General features: G+C 32.5%; 2 protein-coding genes and 1 long non-coding RNA gene across 6 annotated transcripts; 2 read left to right on the plus strand and 1 right to left on the minus strand.

The window, feature by feature from the left end:
* Window positions 1-442: 442 nt before the first annotated feature.
* LOC123895529 (potassium channel KAT3-like) lies at window positions 443-5,154 on the plus strand. Of its 4 annotated transcripts, XM_045945921.1 has the most exons (13): window positions 444-697; window positions 995-1,159; window positions 1,251-1,466; window positions 1,687-1,842; window positions 1,932-1,989; window positions 2,081-2,398; window positions 2,840-3,079; window positions 3,172-3,270; window positions 3,351-3,383; window positions 3,482-3,670; window positions 3,777-3,858; window positions 3,988-4,500; window positions 4,777-5,154. In XM_045945921.1, exons 1-13 carry the CDS (start codon window positions 627-629, stop codon window positions 4,908-4,910), a joined length of 2,274 nt encoding a protein of 757 aa, XP_045801877.1. In that variant the 5' UTR covers window positions 444-626; the 3' UTR covers window positions 4,911-5,154. The 4 variants fall into 4 exon arrangements, with proteins under 4 accessions (XP_045801875.1, XP_045801877.1, XP_045801876.1 ...); XM_045945919.1 differs by having other exon boundaries at window positions 443-697; window positions 3,777-4,500; XM_045945920.1 differs by having other exon boundaries at window positions 444-1,159; window positions 3,777-4,500.
* Window positions 4,966-10,269, minus strand: LOC123895530 (mannosyl-oligosaccharide 1,2-alpha-mannosidase MNS3). Its single transcript, XM_045945923.1, has 6 exons — window positions 9,881-10,269; window positions 7,931-8,895; window positions 7,462-7,723; window positions 6,106-6,303; window positions 5,728-5,876; window positions 4,966-5,595 (listed from the first exon to the last, which is right to left on the minus strand). Exons 1-6 carry the CDS (start codon window positions 9,956-9,958, stop codon window positions 5,346-5,348), a joined length of 1,902 nt encoding a protein of 633 aa, XP_045801879.1. The 5' UTR covers window positions 9,959-10,269; the 3' UTR covers window positions 4,966-5,345.
* Window positions 10,270-16,717: 6,448 nt separating this feature from the next.
* Window positions 16,718-18,884, plus strand: LOC123898760. The gene is made up of 3 exons (XR_006805417.1): window positions 16,718-17,146; window positions 17,973-18,340; window positions 18,676-18,884. It is a non-coding gene; the product is annotated as an uncharacterized LOC123898760 (long non-coding RNA).
* Window positions 18,885-22,116: the final 3,232 nt, after the last annotated feature.

A 22,116-nucleotide genomic window follows, 5' to 3' on the forward strand; every position in this document is an offset into this window, starting at 1 on the left:
GGGCCACACTACCCTTAATCAAATGGAGCTTTTCTTTCCTCCGTGTTTTCTAAGAAACCATACACGTGTTTGAAAGTATACTTTTAGAAGGAGAAAATCGGTATTTTTATTAAAATTATTCTTTTTTCAAGAAGTATTCTTTCAGAGGACAAAAAAGAACTATTTTTTTTCTCGGAAGTATACTTCTGAAAAGATTGTGAAGGGTTGAAAAAGAAACTCTCTAATCAAGTGCGAAATATCAGGTCACATTTTCATGTCGGCGTATTCAAATAATGAGAAAAACATGATAGATAAGTGAGATTAATCAACATATGAATGTGGATTAAGATAATTATGATTTTTTGTTAGTGGGTTTTAGACAAGTATTAGTGTGTTGCAACCCTTAAAAGAAAGTATCATTGGTCCACATATGATACTTACCAATAATCAATACTAATTCTGCTATGGTTTTCTGGTCTATCCTTAGATTACAAATGTAAACACTAAACACTAACCAATATGTTTCATAGTGAATCTATTACTTCAAAGCTATAGGGCCCATATTTCAATTTTTATATATAACCTCCACCACTAAAATCACCATTAGAGCAACCTATATAGAACAAGAAACACCATTTTTATCTTCTATGTACCCTCTCCTTGAGATACAAAAGTTGTCTGCAATTACATATATCAGAAAATCTTCTGTCTGCCACTAGTAGGACTCACCCTTCCCTCTTCTTCTCTTTCATTTCTTCACAATGTTTATTTGTTGAGACAAAGTGGAGGATTTTCCCTCCACGTTTTTACCACTCTTGTTAAAATTTATTTGTCATTAGATTAGATGCATAAGCTTCTTGCTTAATCCTTTATAGTCATGTTTAAAAACATGACTATAAATATGGCCAAGTCCATAGGATTCAACCACATAAGTTGTAAAACTTAACTACTACTACTACCTCTTTTGTAGCCTTGAGGATTCAATTTCAAAACTCATAAACATGTCATTTTTCAGTGTCAAAAACTTCTTCCAGAGATTCTGGTTGGATGAAATGGAAATGGGAAGTTATACACATAGCAGCTTTTTGTCTAGTGATCTTCTACCGTCTCTTGGCGCCCAAGTAATCCAGGAAACTAAACCACGAAAATACGTAATCTACCCATTCAATCCTCATTATAGGTGATGACCTTTTACTTAGTCATAATATAACATAACTCTTATGAATATTGTGCCTGAATCTTCTCAAGTTTTCATATATAATTTATTACAGGATTTGGGAGTTGTTACTGGTTGTTCTAGTCATATACTCGGCTTGGATATGCCCCTTCGAGTTTGCCTTTCTGACTTATAAGGAAGATGGACTATTCATCTTAGACAACATTGTCAATGGCTTCTTCGCCATCGACATAGTGCTTACATTCTTCGTTGCATACCAAGATAGCGATTCATATCTTGTCATTGATGATCCAAAGAAAATTGCTACCAGGTGATATATATATATATATATATATATATATATATATATATATATATATATATATATATATATATATAAAACTTTTCTTTCTTCAAAACTAAAATGAATGTCCAAAAATGAAGCACGAACACTCCGCGGGTTAGCCGTGTCGTGTCCGGTGCCCGTGTCTATGTCCGTGCTTCATAGCCAAAATCCCTTCTTAATTTCATATTTCTACACAAACATGCAGGTACATATCCACCTGGTTTGCTTTGGATATTTGCTCAACAGCTCCACTTGAGTCCATTAGCCTCCTCTTCATTAATCATAACAGTGAGCTTGGTTTCAAACTTCTTAACATGTTGCGACTATGGCGTCTTAACCGAGTCAGTTCTCTTTTTGCAAGGTTTGCCAGCATATCATATTTAACTTCATGGCTCTTGTTTCGTCGACTCATCTATTTACTAGAATATGTCAATGCTTACTTACTTTCAGACTCGAAAAGGACATTCGCTTCAATTATTTTTGGGTTAGATGCACAAAGCTCTTTGCTGTAAGCCACTAAACCTCATAAACTTACTTTCATCCTTTACAATCTCAAGGTACACCCCAAGAACTGAATTGGCACTTTCGAAAAATTTCAGGTGACCTTGTTTGCAGTACACTGTGCAGGATGCTTTAACTATGTAATTGCAGACGTGTATCCTGATTCCAGAAAAACTTGGATAGGTGCTATGTACCCAAATTTTAAAGAAGAAAGTCTTTGGGACAGATATGTAACTGCAATATACTGGTCCATCGTCACGCTTACTACAACTGGCTATGGAGATTTACATGCAGAGAACACCATAGAGATGCTGTTTGATATCACTTACATGCTGTTCAACTTGGGCTTAACATCATACATCATTGGAAACATGACTAACCTTGTAGTTCACTGGACGAGCCGCACCCAAGATTTTGTAAGTACTTTCAATCTTAAGCTTCTTCTACTGCTCTCAATTCGCCCGTGCCAGCCACCTGCTGTGATAGTTTTATATTATATATATACATGTGTTGGACTAAACTCTTACTATCATTCAACAATGCCCCCCAAAGTCACTATCCAAACCAATGTTCTAAAAACCGGACCGGTCATCGAACCGGCAAGGTCATGGGTTTAATGACTCATTGGTCTGGTCAAACCACGGGTTCACTGGTTGAACCGCATGACTAAACCGGACTAGGCCCCACAATTGACAAGTATATTTGAAACAGCGCACCTAATACAATCTTCCTGAGTTTCATGTGCCTTTCGACTTTTTTTTATAGCTAATTGTGTCTTTTCTAAAACAAAAACTCGTTCAGATAAGAGGAAATTTATTTCTTCCCTTTAAATAAGAGAGGATTCATTTTGGTCACAGCGGGATACAGTCAAAGCAGCTTCTGAGTTTGCTTCAAGAAATCATCTGCCACATCGCGTGCACAATCAAATGTTGGCGCACATATGTTTGAGGTTTAAAACAGAAGGAATGAAGCAGCAAGAAACTTTAAATGATCTTCCAAAGGCAATTCGTTCAAGCATCGCACACCATCTCTTTTTTCCTGTTGTGCAGAAGGTATACCTCTTTCAAGGTGTCTCCCACGACTTCCTACTCCAACTGGTAATACCCTACATGTCTTGTTTGTTTTCACTTTTTGTCTCTTCTCTGGCTAAGTAAAAATTAAGACCTAAAGTTACAACATAATAATACAGGTTTCAGAGATGAAAGCTGAGTATTTCCCACCAAAGGAAGATGTGATACTGCAAAATGAATCTCCTACAGACCTTTATGTGCTGGTTTCCGGGGCTGTGGTAAGTTAACTACAGCATGCATAGTGTAGTAACAATAAATGAATCTTAGAGAATGTCTACTAATTCAAAAAATCTTGCAGAATCTCGTTCACTACATTGACGGGAATGATCAAGTATGTCATAATACTCAAACAGAACATGTTTTTTCTTTATTCAAATTACACAATGAAACAACTGAATATAACTTCCTATCCCTACATGAACAATTCAGGTGGTTCTTGACAAGGCAATTGCAGTAGACACATTTGGAGAGTTTGGAGTTTTATATCATGTACCGCAGCCTTTCACAGTTCGAACCATAGAGCTTTCTCAGATATTAAGACTCAACAGTACAACCTTAATGAATGCATTACAAGCAAATCCAGGGGATGCACAGATTGTAATGGATAACCTTTCAATGGTAATAATTAAGATATTTATAGCCTCTAAACTCAAAACATGGGGAATATATCGTATAAATTATGGTAGGTTCGTAATCCTAATAATTTGTGATCCATATTTGACAGAGATTAAGGGAGCGTGCACGGTTCGTATCTGAATATCCACACACAGATCTTGGATTGGTTCTACAGAAACTGCTTCATGGAGGTAACACAATAGAAAGCTCTACTCAAGAGTGTAAAAATAATTTACGTTCCTTAATGCATGAAAGAGAAAACATAAATATCAGAGACTCAGAGAATAATTTGCATAATGTGACTAATGGTGTTCATTTAGTTCCTAATAATATGATACCTGAAGACTGCAAAAGAGATCTCCATACCGCTACACTGACTGCGCATACGGGGAAACTAGACATTATTGAAATTCTGCTTGAAAGAGATGCAAAAGCAAAGAACACAGATGCCATAGGGTGGACACCAAAAGCTCTAGTACAACAGTTAAAAAGCAAGAGCATTTCTGACCATACAATGAATTACGAAAGCAAGAAGAAATCAGATGAACATAGAATAGAGATAGTGGAGCCACAAATCCTTAAACTTGGAAGGAATGGCTCAACCAGAAACAGTAAACAGGATGGTATTAGAACTATTAACTTCCCACTAGAGAATGTATACACAGACTACAATTCAAGGAATTCCAATTGTCCAAGTGAAATAGAAATGGCAAGGTTCACCAAGAAGAGGGTAACAATCCATTCGCAAAGTGGATGGAGAAGTAGCTCACATGGACAACACGGAAAACTGATAATTCTACCTGATTCATTAGAAGAGCTGCTCAAAATTGCTGGTAAGCATTGAACCCAAATCCCAAAAAGATTAATTGATCATGATTTATGAACCTATAACTGAGGAACAATAGTTTGACAAACACATACACACATGCGGAAGAGAATGAAGAGAGAGCGATATCAGTTTTTTTTTTCCCCCTTTCTTTTAATGGTTTTTACTAGGGGAAGGGAAGAGAGATGCTGTAAAAATCAAAAGCAATATTGTGAACACAGAACAATATAACTCTGTACTGCTCTTACTTTCTACATCTAACTATATACATGCAAAATTGCAGGTGAAAAATTTGGCAGCTTCAACCCCACAAAAGTAATTAATAAAGAGAATGCAGAGATAGACGACATTGATGTCATTCGAGATGGTGATCATCTCTTTTTTCTTGGAAGCGAAAGTGACAATTTGAATTTGTGATGTTAACAATTTAGATAGGAAGATAAGTAGTACTGTAGTACCTTTAGGAACTTAATGACAATGGTATAATCAACTTTTGAAAATGCCAAGCATTCCAGAAAGTTATTGGAAAATCATACAATTCAATTACAAAAGCTGCTCTTGGTTTATGATTGTTGAAACAAAATTTACAGTGTATGGTTGTAAATCCAAGGAAAATAATCTTATAATGGAGTGCAGTCTCTGCAACATGTTTGCTGATGTACTTCATGTTTCAAACAATATTGGATAGTTTCTATTTTCCTGAGAGTCTTGCTAAATTAATTCCTTTACAACCAGGAGCTATCTTGCTCGGAATCAGATATTGTAGAGTAACTTCGAAGAAGCATCTCACACTGTGCCAACAAAATCTGAATTTCTCAAAACCGTCTATTGTATGCCTTCAATGAATAAAACTCATTTCTTCAAATTGATTGGTATAGGATGTGCTTCTGTGTTAAAAACAAACTTATCCAATGGAATGTGGGAGATATCCCCAAAAAGCAAGTATAAATACTTAAGTGTTTCTCCTAGAAAGAAAGTCTCCATTTTATCTCTTTTAGGAGGAGGAATAACAGTTACGTCGTCCAAAGAACTATATCCACCAGTTTCAATCTTTGTGTATTTTTCAAAGGCTTCAAATATTTGCCAACCCCATTCACGATATCTGCAAGACAATATATGATTATTTTAGAAAAGTATCAAAAAGATAAATTACGCCATATTCACTGTTTCTTGTGTATGGTGACAAGAAATAAAAATGTTAAGTAATCTTATACATAAGAACGGGAAAGCATACTTTAGATCTTCTGTAATACGGTACAAAACAAAGAACGACTCCACAGTCTCAGGTCTCAAAAGATTATGACGGTCAGCAGGTCTTATGATGATATCATGCATATATTCTGAGCTCTTGTTTCCTCCATCATGACCTTGTTCGGAAAATTCCTGGGTATCAAAAGCATACACCAAAGGCTACATGTTATGTCTCCATTTGTACAATACATAAATGGAGTAAAAAATAAAACTTCCCATATGCAGCATAAGAAAAAAGAAAATAAAAACCTCTTTTTGAGCAGCATCATAAATAAGAGGACTATAATGAAACTCGTTGCTGCTTTTGAATGTGATCTATTATCATTTAATGAGTCCAAAATGTCATAGAATTCCTACTAACCTTAGTATGAAAGTAAGCAATTTCAGGAGCAAGACCAGTTGAAGTCACTGAGTACATCTCATAGCATGTTTTAGCTAAATCTTCTGCAAGCTTCAAATTTTCTAGGTCTTCAGAGTTAAGCATATTGTTTGCCATTGCTTGTTTCCTTGTAAGGCCTTTAGTGGCACCAAGTGCAAGAGTGCCAGGTAAGAAACAAACCTGAATAGACAGCATCAAAGTTTGCTTCAATGTTAGTACGTCAATGTCAACAACATTAACCATGTACTCCTTAGTTATTGTTGAAGTTGTGGTTTTAGATAAAGCAGGCAGGAGAAGAGAGAGTATAAAGACTTGTGAAATATGATTATGAGTATATGATTATGAGTTAATATGATCGATAATAATTTGATGCAAAAGACTAAACACCGATCCTTAATAAAGAGGAAAATCGAGAAAAATATCAAGTTAATAACTAAGAACTATAGAGAATAATCTTGAAAAAAAATCTAAAATATAACATTCTACAAGATATGAAATTAATCCTAGGAGATAAACTAAGATATTTTAATTGAATATCAAGATATTCTAAAATATTTTCATATATTCTAACAGTTACTATAAAAAAATTAAAAATATCAAAGTGCATAATTGAAATTTTGTGAGAAAAAAAAGAGAGGGCAGTAACAAATTAACATTTATAATCAGTTAACATGCAGGATGGAAACATCCCTTTCTATCAGACAAAACTGCTAATTTGTTATTCATCTAAGTTACAGCTCATAAGTAATGCTGTTATTGCAAATGTAAATATCCTGAACCAATCACCATATCACATTTTCAGCACATGACAGTGGTGATATTTATTTTCCTGCCATTATTTTGTGACACTGACCACAGAATATCGGCTCAATTTTTATTCAACTGCCATTTTTTAGTACAATTATGTGGAAAAATGTAATATGACTGCTCAATTTGTAAATAATCAAAATGCTTTCCCATTACCATAAATTCCAGTTCCTCACACATAAAACATATTATTGAGATATTTGAAGCGTTTATGAAATGAATTATAAACCACGGTCATAGCAGAGCATGAGTTGAGTTAGCATTATGCCGGCATATAATAAACTACAGTACAGTGACAAAAGTAAGTCTCTGCGGGAGTATAATAAAAGCTATCCTATAAATTGTGAATATCATAATATCAGAGGCAATAACAAAACTGCATCTGATACTTCATGAACATAAATACAATTCGATAACCTCTAAGAAAAAAAAATCCACATGTGAAGTATACTCAATGATATTTTCAATCAACTAAAGCACTAAATAAATTTCATACAATGAAAAAATTCAAAATTAGGAAGCAATACCTACCAGGTGATCCATTTTTGGGCTGAAAGCACCGTCTTTTCCAGCAGGCAATTCTCCAACAAAAACTAGTCCATTTGGAACTGTTTTCTGAACAAGACGATGCCTAACACCGTTCATTGCTTCCTTATACATATCGTATAAATATGATATATTTTTATCGCTACTTGTTCCACTCTGAAGCCATACTTTAAGTAAGTACTCATAGTAACTGTCACCACGAGATCCCAGTCTAATATTTTGTCCAATAAACTGACCAGAGTCAGGGCTGCATTTAGTTAATAAAATATCTAAGTGTTAGTAGAAATCTACTGAGAAAGGAAAAGAAGATCCACGCCTGAAAGCGACTAAAAAAAATTAAGGCAATAAAAGAAGCAATTGAACACAAACAAAATGAAAGGTTTATTTATCAATAATTATTTCAAACGAGAATTGATGTCCAGATACACTAACTAAAATATATCTAATTCCATACCTAATGTATATAGGAACTAGTCCTTCAATCTTTGGAAGAGATTTTATGTGCTCCATGACTTTCATTGCCTCCATACCATATTTCGGATCACCAGATACAGAACTGAGATAATTGAACTCAAGCTGCAAGGTGGAAACTTCTGATGTGCTACTCAGTCCACCAGGAGCTGGATGTGCTGACGAGTCATGCAGAACAACGTCACTAAATGGAATAGGAGTTGGACTGGATGTGAAAGCAGATAGCAGACGGTCGCCCAAATTCTTAGCAGTTTCTAGATAAACAGACGGGTTAGGTCCTGCGTGACTTATGTTCATTCCTTTTTCCCCGCCACTTAGATGATATGCGCTTAAAAGCCCTCCCAAAACCCGTATTGTAGTTTCAAATAAATTTACTTGGCCTTTTTCGCTAATTCTCTGGGCAAGGTGTTCTTCAACCCACGAGCCCGCTTCAGCAACAACTTCATCAATACCCATTATCATAGCTGTATCAAGAGCATCCACTACCGTAGCACCTAATCCCCCCAATCCGTCAATTCCACGCTGGCTAACTGGCATAAGTTCATCATAACCCATGGCATATTTTTTGTATCCCGACCACGCGTAAGTAAAAGCTTCCTTGACTTTTTGTTGCCTAGTAATCCACAATGATTTGTCGTCTAGTGTTGCAGGTACATGGTTAATACCATTAGTACTCACTTTAGTATCAGGTGGTAATTGAGGAGGAAGTCTTGGCGCTCGTCTCCAAAACTTCTTTAATCTCCCAGCATCATGAGTACTGCTGTTATTATCTTCATTCTTTCTAATTCCAAATACTTGATCTCGAGAAACTACACGACTTGGAATTGTATCATGTGTCAGCATAAGGTATGCTACACCAAAAATCAATATCAAAAACAGAAACTTTCCGGTACTACAGCTAATACAATCGCGCTTTCGGTTACTGGTGAGGAAGCTCTGAGTAATAACCTGGAAAATAAAGAAGTAGCACACAATCATTTGTCTCTTTCCTTTTAATTTTCAGTAAACGACATAAAACACATTTAATACAAGAACGATAATATTCTAAAGAAATCACTCCTCAAACTAATACAACACGTCAGAATTCGGTAAAACTTAAAAGATCTAGGATATGCGCGCGAAAAAAGATTATAAACACGTGCATCTACATGTACTAATTTCTCGAGCTGGATAGGACCATATGTGTGACAAATCTTAACGTGAAGAGTTTTAAAACTGGTGCATTCACAGGACTTGAGACTACTAACTAAGCTGAACGTAACTCATATCATATCATCTCATACGAACACTCATGTGTTAGTTATGGATGATAAATCTTAACTTGAAAGATCTAGGATATGCACGCGAAAAAAGATTATAGGCGGTTTTAGTTATAAACAAAAAAATTTGTTGTATAAACAGGATATGCTCGCAACTGCATATGCTAATTTCCCGAGCTGGATAGGACCATTATTAGAGCGAAAACGTGAAGAGTTTTAAAGCCAGTGCATTCCCAAGACTCGGAATTGATTCCGAGACTAGTAATTAAGTTGAAAGAGACTCCTATACATCTCGTCTCATTTGAACTGTCGTGTGTTAGTTATGGATAATAAATCTAAACTAGAATTTTAAAGTTAGTATATTCACAAAACTCGAATGATTTGAACCGACACTACCAGCTAAGCTGAAAGAGACTCGTATCATCTCATCTAATCATAACAGTCTTGAGTTAGTTAGTTAGTTATGCACATGCACACATTGGAGCAAGTTTAAACTAGAATTTCACATTTCACATTAAAACAAGTATATCTCAGAATATTCCAGAACATAGCAAGTAACTAATTCTAAACAATTCCCAAACTGAAAAGATTAATTAAATTAATAAAAACTAATACCGAATTTTAATCTTAATCAGCAAAAATAATGAAATTGAATAGTGAAGATTGAAACTCACTTTGAAGAATGAACGGTGACGAAATTTAGCGTTATCATAGTCAACATCTTTTCTGGAGTAGGGTAGAGAATTGGACATACTGGATCCGATCCAATTCGATCCGATCCAATTCGATCCGATCCAAATTCTAACAGAAACCGATCAACTTAGGAGCAGGAAGAAGATGGAGTGCGTTTGTAGCATAATCGATTTCGAATGTAACGCGATAACAAGAATCACTTTCTGAGATTAACGTGTGCGAAGTGCTTTCAGATTAATGAATGAATAATTATGGATGAATCATTATTATTATCTTTAACAATTCATTGACTAACGACCTAACGTTATACAGTAATTTTTCCATTTTTTATTTTATTTTATTGCTGTTATTATGAGTATCGCTTCTAGTTAATTACTTATTCCTCAAATAAATTATCTTGTAAGATAAAATAATAATAGTCCACGAATCATAATTCAATCGATAAAAATATCGAAATTGCTAGTGTTGGATCTTAGGACCGAGGTTCACATCTTAGTAATTGTTTTGTCATTTCGTCTATCAACAAAATAAAATAATAATAATAATAATAATAATAGTAATTTTTTAAAAGTTTATTTGTTTGTTACAACTATATTTTTAAAAGGAAAATGAGAATTAGCAAAAATTGTAGTATTAATTGAGAATCTGTTTTGAGCTTTTAATTAATTTATTTTTTTAAGAAAAAGTTGTTTAAATTATATTAAATAAATAAATATAAAATAATTTTTCAAGTAAATTACATTTTTTTTCTCTTGAGAGATGTTTAATGGCCTATTTGAATTCACTTATTTTAACTTACCTCAAAAAGTATTACTTTAAGTTTATTAAAAAATTTAAACTTACCTAAAAAAAAAAGTATTATTTTTTAGCTTATGTGGAATAGTTTATGCAAATAAATAAGTATTTATGTATTATTTTAACTTACCTTAAAAAGTATTACTTTAAGTTTATTAAAATTTTTAAGCTTACCTAAAAAACTAAAGGAAAATTAATTTCTTAAATGATGACTTAATTTTTATTTATTTTTTGGACATAAATAGTAGATTAAAAGTTAATAATTATCACAATATATATATATATATATATATATATGTTAAAATGTTTTAAAGTGTAAATTTTAACCTAAGAGGAATGTAGAATGTAATTAAAGCTTCTTTCAAGCGAGAGGATGTAATTTGCTCTATTTTTTAAAAAATAAAAAAGTTAAACTTAATTGTAGTTTTAGTCCTCCTATTTTTACTATTTTGAAGAATTGATCCCCCTGTTTTAAAACTTGACAGGTATATGAAGTAAGTGAGGTGGTTGAAGCAAGGTTGTCAGAATCGAATTTGTACATCAACTCATTTAGTCTAGGTGGAATCGAAACGTAAACTCGTAGAGTTTACCTCATAATATATATATATATATATATATATATATATATATATATATATATATATATATATATATATATATATATATAATCTAGAAATTTAAGTGTTATGAAAATTAATTAAATAAAACATTAAAAAATTAGTATGGTATTAATTTTAAATAAAAAAAAACATTTTTTTGCTAATTTTTTATTTATTTTTAATATTAGATAATCCACACTCAATTGATATTTTCTCGTTCTCGTGAATTAATATGACTATAGTCATGCATTTCAATAACAAATATTATTGGTGTTGTTTGAAATTATACATGTTGAGAAATCCTAATTTTTTCAACAAATATACCCATCAATATATTTTGTTAAGAATAATATCTCTCTAATTTTTTTCCATATAATAAACTGACTCTTTAAATCATGCATGTCATGTGAGAATGAATATTATATATGATTGAAATATAAAGTGGTTGTCTGTAAGAAAAAATAAAGTGGTTGTATTGTAAAAAAAATATATAAAGTGATTGTAATTTAAATTTTAACCATGTTATTTTATTTTTATGAAACCATGTTACATTTATGTATCTATTATTTATTCAGTAACTTGTTATACTTGAATAATTGCATAAAAGTTTATAATATTTTATTATTTTATCAAAATATAATTCCTTATATGTTTTGTCTCCCACATAAATTTCCATCTATTAATTCTTTTGCTTATCCGTTTGTAAGTTTTTGGAATCCCACGATACTAATCCGATTCCAAAACTAGAACATTATACAGTACAAAATAAATTCAATCCAAGCTAACCCACTAAGTAGGGTTGGGAACAGGCCAGGCCAGGCCAGGCCTTGACAGGCCTGAGCCTGGCCTACGATTTTTTTTCAGGCCTGAGCCTGGCCTGTGGCCTATCAAATGTTAATTTTTTTGGCCTGGCCTGAGCCTTTTAAAAGTCTGGCCTGGCCTTGTAGCCTGTTTAAAAGTATGTGTTACATTAAAGCTTCTCTATATAGTTTTTTTAAATAGGCTAAACAGGTCTTCAAAAGTTCACATTTAAATTTTTATAATTTCTACAACATTAAGAAAAAGCTAATAATATGATTAACACAATAATTAAAAACTAATAAAATAACAAATACGATTACGAAAAGTCGCAATAATTAAAAGCTAATAATATTTATATAAATAATATTTTTTTATAAGATATAAATAATAATATTATATAAATAATAATTATTATAAACAGGCCGGCCTATCAGGCTTCGTAGGCCTTTTTAGAAGCCTAAGCCTGGCCTATTTATGTAAACAGGCCGTTTTCAAAGCCTAAGCCTGACATTTTTAATAACCAGGCCAGGTCAGGCCAGGCTTATACAGGCCAGGCCGAAGGCCCCTGTAGGCCGCTTGGCCTATTCCCAACCCTACCACTAAGGGTGGCGAAATGATCCATTAATGAATCATCTATCCAATCCACCAACTAATAAATTCATCCAATCCATCCAATTTACTATATAATTGTTAATAGATTGTATTCAATCCCTCCATCTAACTTTCTTTTCTAAAATCCAATGGATCACGTGTTTATTTTTGTAAACAAAATAAATAAAAATACATATTTAAAACGATTTGTATGTTGATTATTATTTTAAAATAGATAAAATATGAATAATTGTTAAAATAGACAAAGAAAATTGTTAATAGTTGTTAATTATTTAATTATTTTAAAATAGATAACATGTCCAACCGACTACAATCTGCCCAAAACGATTTGCATGTTGATAAGGAAAACACATGTCAAAAAACTATCTTACAAGCAATGAACCAACATTATCAATGCTAATCAACCAAATACACGGTGTTTTTCACCTGACTCCAGAAAATAAGTTTGTTTTTCACAGGTCCAACCGACCACAATCAGCCCCAAAAACGATTTGTGTCTCATATCATAACCCCTAGAACACAATGAACAAGATATTCTCATTCAATACAAATTTGATAGAGTGCAGAATATTCTTATTATTAAATAATTTTGATTGTATATTAGTTTTAAGAACATGATAATCAAAGTTCAAATTCTCATGAGTGTAGCATAAAAATGATAATCAAAGTTAATTACGCCGTAAACAACAAACAATTGCTATAAAAATGATAAGCAAGTTTATGTTATATATATTGTTATGGTCTCTCTTGACTCTTTTTAATGTGATTACTTGAATGCAAGAATGAATCAGATTCATCGGCCTGTGCTACTTGTTAACTATGTTGCAAACATATTCAAGGTTTGCGTTATGTTTTTGTTCAGTTCTCTTGTTTGCTATGCCTGGTTCAAAGTTGTTTCATGGGATTAGCCTCCTCTATTAGCAGCAAAATGTGGTAAAGGGAGTTTGCTATCAAATTAGAACAAAAAAAATGAAGCAAGAGAAACAAAAGAATCTTATTTAAATATCCTCTTTAGTTTCTTAAATTAATCCAGCGACGAAAACTCTTGTGCTAGGAGAAAAGCTCAATCCCCTCGCTTTGTCGCCCCTATCTCGTTAGCCTCTCCTTCTTCCTCAGTAGCAGCCTTAGTTTAGTCTTTGGTTGGTGTGCGACTATGAGCTTCTGAGCCTGTACGATTTCCTGTATGAGAAGACAATCCTATACATGAAGGGCCAATGGCAACGTCCCGCCGGTTCGTCTACCCAGGCGTGCACTCCCGCAGCTCATTTATTGGTCCACGTGTGTGCTATTGCAATTTCTTTTCATACACATAACAACCGGATCATTCATTTTTTAATATGATTTAATATATTTTTTAAATAAAAATTAGTTTCAGAAATAACATTTTTCTCTCGCAAACAATCAATGTGTCTACCACTACTAAGGCGCTCCATCTTCAAGCCAGTTCCACCAGGTAACTAGACATTTTTCCATAACTTGAAACCTGAAAGCTTGTACAAGTGAAAGGACCAACACAATTAGACACAATAGAAAAGGAGCTTTGGCTAAGATGGAAGATTTCATCAAGTTTTTTCTAGTGCATAAGTTGCGAATATTATTATAATGAATACGAATTTTATAAAATTTACCGTTGGATTAAAAGTTTATATCATATAAATCATCCATAATTTTTTTTAAAAAAAAATTGAAAATTATTTGATATGTTATAATAAATACATAAATTTTTATTGACTATTTTTACTTATATTTTAAGACGAAAGAAGTATACTATAACCCAAAATAAAAAATAGACTTATTTGATAGTACTTGTCCATTAATTGAAGTTCTTCTTCTTTTTTCTTTTTACGTATTGGAACATGGATGAATTTTCAATTATTAAAAGTTACTAAAATCTATAATATGTAATAAGTCAGACATATTTCCCTTTCTCTCTCCTCTCCTCATTCAACCTCATTCCTCACATTTAATTCAAATATAATCACATATTTATTGGCCACACAAAATTCAAATATTCTCATAAGTTGTCACTTATTGTAGATCCTTGCTCTCCGCATCAGTTTACGGTTTATTTTTTAAACCACTCACCGTGATGTGTTTCTCTTCTTCTGGTCGTCTTCCGCCTCAAGCATAAAACCACCATCCTCCTCACGTCTTTCGCCTTTGTCTGCTTTACACCGTCTTCATCCTGAAATTTCGTCATACTCGCACATCCCAGCACCGCTGTCTTCCTTACATCTTCTCTCCTTTGTCGGTGGCGTCAGTCGCCTTGCGCCGTTATCGTTGTCCTCGCTCTGATTGCTCTGATTTTGTTTTGATGAATAATGAAATCTTCGGTACCAATTCTTTTGCTATTGTGATTGGTCTGATTTCTTTTTGATTGAATAATGAAATTTACCATTCATTCATGCATTTAATTCCTGATTTCTTTATCTTTGATTTGTCTGTTTAATGCAATTATCTTTTATTCCTTTTAATGCAATCTCTTTTTGTTCTTTCCACTGAAATTATCTCTGTTTAATGCAAACATATGTAGCTTATGCTTATATATTACAGTTTTGTTTGTTTGTTATGCTAGAATTTACTCATCTATTTCAATTTTATTTTGTTCTATTTCGATTTTATATATGTACACCATGTGTTTGATAAAATGTTGTTGTGGATTTTCATCATTATTAGAAGCTATGGTGCAAAAAAGCAGTCCGGAAGAACAATATGGAAGGAGGTGGGAGGAATGATGACTGAATAATGTAGTCAGCTACCAAAACTGTAATGCCTATGAAGTTAAAATTTTCCGGCAAATAAGTTCTTTTTGGTAGTTAATTTTTATACTTCATTCTATATTTGTTTGATGTTTTGTTTTGTGGGACTTTTAGTTGCATATCTGATAATGCATTTAAAGTGGTTCAAATTGTCTTGGTGATACCTGATGCATTTTTTGGATAGGTGAGTGGTGTGTTGGAGAAACCTTCCTTAAGCCATCAAAATCATTTTTGAGCTTTACTATGCGGTTGAGTCTGAGGTATTCATGCTAAAAACTCACTTGGGATTGTTTTCTTTCACATTCACATGGTATAGTGCTAAACGAAGTTCTTTTTTATAATCCAAAATTTGACCATTTCATCTATTCATTTAAGGTCATTGAATTTTTTCTATTCATTTATGCACGATTTATTCAAACATAATTGAAGCGGTGCATTCAATTTGTTTTCCTTTTTGAACTTTTGTGTATGTACGTATCCGTTAAATCTTTGAGCTATAACCATTTATATGGTTATTTGCGATCTTTTCAAAATGGCTATGATTTTGGAACCTATTTATGTGATCATGGTGACTATAACCAACTATCATAACATGCTTTCTTCTTATTCAAAGTTTTTTTTAATAGTAACTGAGAAGGAAGAGTTTCAAGAAGCAACAAAGTTAAAGAGGGCTATAATATTATAAGCTTCATCTAAGGAAAGTGTTGTTGCAATTATGTCTAAGTTGAAGGTCAGATTCTGTCTTAATTTTCCTACTTATGAGTGTGGTCAGTAATAATCTCATATGCCATAGATTCTGTCGACTTTGCAGCATCTCTGTCTTCAAGTCGTTAATTTTCCCAAGTTTCATCGTCCCCGCCCTGTCAGACGGTACAAACGAGTGACAATCTTTTTATTTTCATTTTGCTTTTACTGCAACATTTTTGTTTGCTTCTTGCCACTGTAATTTCGATTTATCTTTTTAAAGAAATCGAGTTAAAGCTTATTTATATAGTTTACCATTGCTATGATGGAAACGAGTATGAAAATGTATGTTTGCATCATATTCTTTTGTCCAAGTTTCCTTTGGATTGCAATATACAACATTTGCAAAACTAATTATTGGTATGTTTATGCGGATTCATGATTTGGTTATGATTGGCATATCTCATGATTTGGTTATGATCGGTGTATTTGGATTATGAATCATTGAGATTTGATAGTTCTTTTGTTGTTACTATTTTTTTTATGTAAATATCTCAGTGTCCATCTTAACCATTTTGCTGATACAGTTCATGGTAAAATCATGTTACTTGAGAAAGATGGGCATTTTTAATCTATATATGTAGACTGACATTTTTAATCTATATATGTAGACTATGAGGATGTAAGTTGAGTAAATGGCATAGTCAATATGATATTTTTAGCAGTTGAAGTACAACATGAAGAATTCAGATGTTTCTTCCATTATTGAATGTGGTTACATTGATTTGTTTTGTCTAATTTGCCACATGCTATATATTTGAACTTATTACCCCATTATGGTATACTTGAAAGTCATCCTTTAGAAGACTTTGAATTTCGAACATCAATATCTCTGATATTTGCATTTTACGCAGTCATCTCTCTGATTGGCACGAAGAAAGCTAAGCAATATCGTGAGATGATAAGTCGCTAAGAGAAGCTGCTCAAGATGATCATGGTGAGTGACAAATCGATGAAACTAATTACATTATGAATCAGAAATCTATAAGATTGATAAAAGAAAGGTATGATTAGAAAAATAGGAAACTAAGAATGTTATTTGCAAGTTGTTTCTTTAAATTATAGTTTGGTTTTGAAAGAACCTCCAATTACTTTTTTAATTGGCTATCATTGTTTAATTGAAAAATGATTCAAATTCCATGAGTGGTGGTCTTAATTGGCATAACTTGATTTCTCACCCTTACCATCTTTAGCTATAAAGGGTTTCGTTCTTCTTTTCATCTATCAATAGTTTTATTGAAACTTTGATTTTTGTTAGTTGTTCAACTTATGTAACTCACATAGATGGTGGGATAAGGTTTAATTATTGTTTTTGCAAAATGCCGAGTGCCATGTATGATTAATTTTTTATCCACGTATTTCTAAAATGCACAGTTTGTGTCAATGTATGATTGTTTTCGTCTTTATTGTTCAGGATCTTTATGATATTTTTCTTTTATCTTTATGGAATTATATGTGGATGGCATCCAATGGATTGTAACTAATTTCAACGGGATGAACTGATTTTGTGATCAAATGATTTGATCATTGGTTATAAAATTTGTTTTCAAACTGTCACCGCTAGGCACTTGCTCTTGGTGGCCGATAGACCACTGACTTTGCAGAATATTTATTTTATCTATTTAACCTGCTCGCTCAAATTGTAGCCCAAGTATAGTGACGTAAATGATTGATATATTTTTTGTTCCTTCCTATACTTATATGCTTTTTATTCCTTTACTTGGTTAATATGTTTTCTGAATTCTTAGCTGATCTAAATGCAGAGTTCACTTCAGAAAATCAGGGAATGTCAGCAGATGTTATCACTAAAGCATTTTTGGCAACAGAAGAAGAATTTCTTGCTCTGGTAAAGAAGCAATCGCAGCACAAACCACAACTAGCTTCGGTTGGATCTTGCTGTTGGGTAGGCGTAATATATAACGGAGAGCTCTATACTGCAAATGCAGGAGACTCTTGAGCAGTGTTGGGTAGACTGGACGAGGCTACAAAAGAGATTAAAGCGGTTCAACTATCCTATGAGCACAATGATAGCCTAGAATCTGTCAGAGAGGAGCTACGCTCATTGCATCCCGATGATCCATAAATCGTACTGATGAAGCACACGGTCTGGCGCATGAAGGGTCTCATTCAGGTGATGATTTTAGAAGCTTTATCTCATGTTTCATTTTTCTCTTTGCACACATGCACACATTCAATGCTTGTGTTAGTGTTTTTTAAAAACTGTAATTCCTAATTCTGAGTTGATGCACATGTTGGAGGTCTGTGTTCATGAATGTCTTTGAAATCAGAGTTGTGTTGTTAAAAAACATAAGCATTAAAAGGTGACAGAATAATGAAGATGTAGTTTATCTAGATAATTGGATACTTCAAGTATTTATGACAGCTGGTTTTACTCTCTTTTTTATCTCATAAAGGTTGCTTTTACATTATTACACACTGAAGTATATTGCTCAATATTGTGTGCAGTTCATGCCTTCTTGAGCCTAAGCAGGTAAAACCCAATTGGCTTTCCTTTACATGTGCGACCAGATTTTTTTTTTCTTCATTGCTTCAAGTATTTGATAACATCATTCGCCATTTAGTAACTTTTATATTGTTATTTTAGGACACATTTCCAAATTATGCATATACTGTATTTGGGTCTTCATCTACCTTTGTTTTACCTCATCCTTTGATAATGTATATTGTACTTTTTTAATTTTTTCACTGTCTTTGAATTGAAAATAGAACCAATTCTCAGCAATGATGGGCTATACACCCATGGAAACAAAGTAGATGGTTCCATGATTCTTTCGGTAGGTAGAACTAGCAAGATATATATATATATATATAGGCTAGGATGATTTCATATCATGCTACCATTTAGACATATCTTTTGTTTCCTTTTCTTTTTTTAAAACATGATTTGTAAATATTTCTCTATTTGGGCAACCTTGACTATTTTTTCAGAGATATGCAATAACTTATTCTATCCATGACTCGATTTTAGATTTTAATGTCATTTTAGATTTTACTGTTATTGTTTCTCAAGTTCAATGCAAAGGGTTCGCCGATGTTATTTTCAAATACATTCAAGCTTGATGAGGAATTCATTTTTGGTCTATTGTTCCTATATGTTAGTATATATGTATATAGTGTTTGTGGTATTATTAAGTGGTTGATTGATGTCACTGGATTTACCCTTTGTGAAGTTGTTTTTCCTATCGAAGTATATAAGTGATAATATATGAAAACTACATATTGGAATGTCTCAACATATATTATTATTTATTATTTATCAATAATAAAATAGCTCATTTCTCACTTTCTTTTTTAAATAAGGATCATGTCTCACTTCAATTGAATAATATACTAGACTTTAATCACTTGATTTGAGGCAACAATAAACACCCAAATACAAAGTTAGCATTTTAGAGTTCATGATTTTCAACTTTGTCAAAAAGTTGTTCAAGTATTACTGAAATTTTTGTATTATCTACCAAAGGGCATTGACAAGCGGGCCATTAAAAATTTGTGAATGTAATTTTTTAAAAAAAACTTTCATTTGTCCATTTTTTTTTTGAAGGAATTTGTCCATGTTCTTTGTTCATTAGAAAAAATGAAACCAATATTTTTGAAACGATGTTTTTGTTCAAATGAATTCAAGAATTTCAAAATTGCATATGATAATGAGGATTAAACAATAGGAAGATGAAATTATTTGCAAAAAAAAAAAAGGAAGATGAAATTAAAAAATTTAAATAAGACCATATATTGATATAACAAAGATGCATGAATTATTCAAATATACATATTTTAAACACCGTTGATGATATATTTTTTTTATTTGGTATTAACCTTGTGATGTTTTTTGTTTTGAAATATATCTACCAAACAATAGTATGTGTAATATCATAATAATTATTTGAGCATTATAAATTCACTAATATATTTTTTATTTGTAGTTGAAGTTTCAGACAGTTATTATTTGAATTGTGTTAAGTTTTTTTTATAATTAAACTTAATTTAAACGTATATTTGATCTCTATATTTTCATCAAAGTAAAATTTACGTTATCCGTTCTAAAATTGATATTTTGGGTCCAAATTAAATTTTATTTGGAAATTTAAGTTTTTATTTTTTTGTCAAAGAGTTATTATTTATTTATAAACATTTTAATTTGTATGCAAATGAAAAATTGACATTTTTAAAGACAAAATTATTTAGTGACTTATTAAGAAGTTTTTTATTTGATAATTATGAAAAATTTAACATTAAAATGTTTATTTTTGTAGTCTCATTTTTACCCGTGCTTGGCACGGGTTCGGACACTAGTGAATCATATTATAAAGATATTATATATTATAAAGATATTATAAGCGACATTTTCTCAACGACTATATGATAAATTGATAATCGACCAATTGAAGGTGTGAAAACACAAGAAGGGGGGGGTTGAATTGTGTTTTAGCTAAGTTAAAACTTTTTCAAGTTCTTAACTCAACTACGTTAGCAGCGGAAAAATAACACAATAAATAACAAGATAGAGAGAGAGATCACACAAGCAATTTATACTGGTTCCTCTCACAAAACGAGAGTAGTCCAGTCCCCTTGCACTTCCAAGGGATTTCACTATAATCACACAAGATTACACCTGCTCAAGCACACAAGCAAGAGACTTCTCAACAATGCTCAAGCACACAAGCTTAAGACTTCACACTTAAGCACACAAGCTTAAGTTACACACGTAACAATAAAGTATATAAAAATATACAAGTGCTCTTAGATGAACCTAAAGAGAGCAAATACAAAAAGTACAGAGTATTTGGCTAAAGTGCAAAAACACTTGACAAGAGGTTCAGAGCTTGTATATCAGAGTTCAGAGTTTGTTCAGCGCACTTTCAATTCTTGATGATAATTTTTTTTGATGTAGCTGAATCTTCTAGTATATATACCACTAGAAAAGAGTCGTTGCAAAAAAGAACCGTTGAAGTTGATAACCTTTTGTCTTCAAGCAGTCTGTCTTAATGCAGTTGGTTGTATCCAAAACTAAGAAAGAGTTTCAGGTACTTTGACTACTGCAGAGTGGACTTTCCTTATTCAGCTAACAAAACTGAAGACCCACGTTCTCAAGTTAGGACAGACAAAGCAGAGGTAGCTGAACTGATCAGGCTTGAAAGGTCCTTTTCTTCATTGGTAGAAGAGTTGACTAGCAAAGAGAATCTTCACAGCTTTCAAAGATATCTTCAGAGTTTGATGAAGCTTGTAGACAGACAAGAAGTTCTGAAGTCTTCATCCTCTGAACGTTGTAACTTCTGAAGTCCAACATCTTCTGAGCGCTTGTGAACTTCTGAATTCACATCCTCTGAACTCCACTCAGAGCTTATATGATGCTTATATCTGCGCACTTAAAATAAATTTTTAGTCCTTCCAATTGTTTATTAATACTTTGTTATCATCAAAACCTTTATAGATTTAGGGGCAAACATTTTTAAATCAATTTTGTTCCAACAATCTCCCCCTTTTTGATGATGACAAACATATGTATTAATTGACAATTGTTGTTAAATTAACTTATCATGTTTCTCTTAGGTTTATGAGGTTTGCAAGCTCCCCCTAAGATTGATATTCCATAAAGTCTGAACTTTATGTTTTATCCATGATATTTTAATTTAGTATAAGATTAAGATGTTTTGAAATAAAACAAATTTCATATCTTTCTTCAGAGTGAGAGGTTTGCAAGCTCTCCCCCTAAGTCTCATAAGGCTAAGTTAAAATTGCACTCTTAACTTATCCTTACTTATGAAATTTATTTTAGTTTCAACTAACTTAGTCTCCACCTTGAAAAACGTAAAACAACTTAAAAGTAACAACTTTTAACTTAACAGATAAAAGCGAGATAAAAGGCGTGGTTTCAGTTTTGGAACA

This window comes from Trifolium pratense, linkage group LG7 (genome assembly GCF_020283565.1).
Source record: "Trifolium pratense cultivar HEN17-A07 linkage group LG7, ARS_RC_1.1, whole genome shotgun sequence".
Classification (NCBI taxonomy): Eukaryota; Viridiplantae; Streptophyta; class Magnoliopsida; order Fabales; family Fabaceae; genus Trifolium; species Trifolium pratense.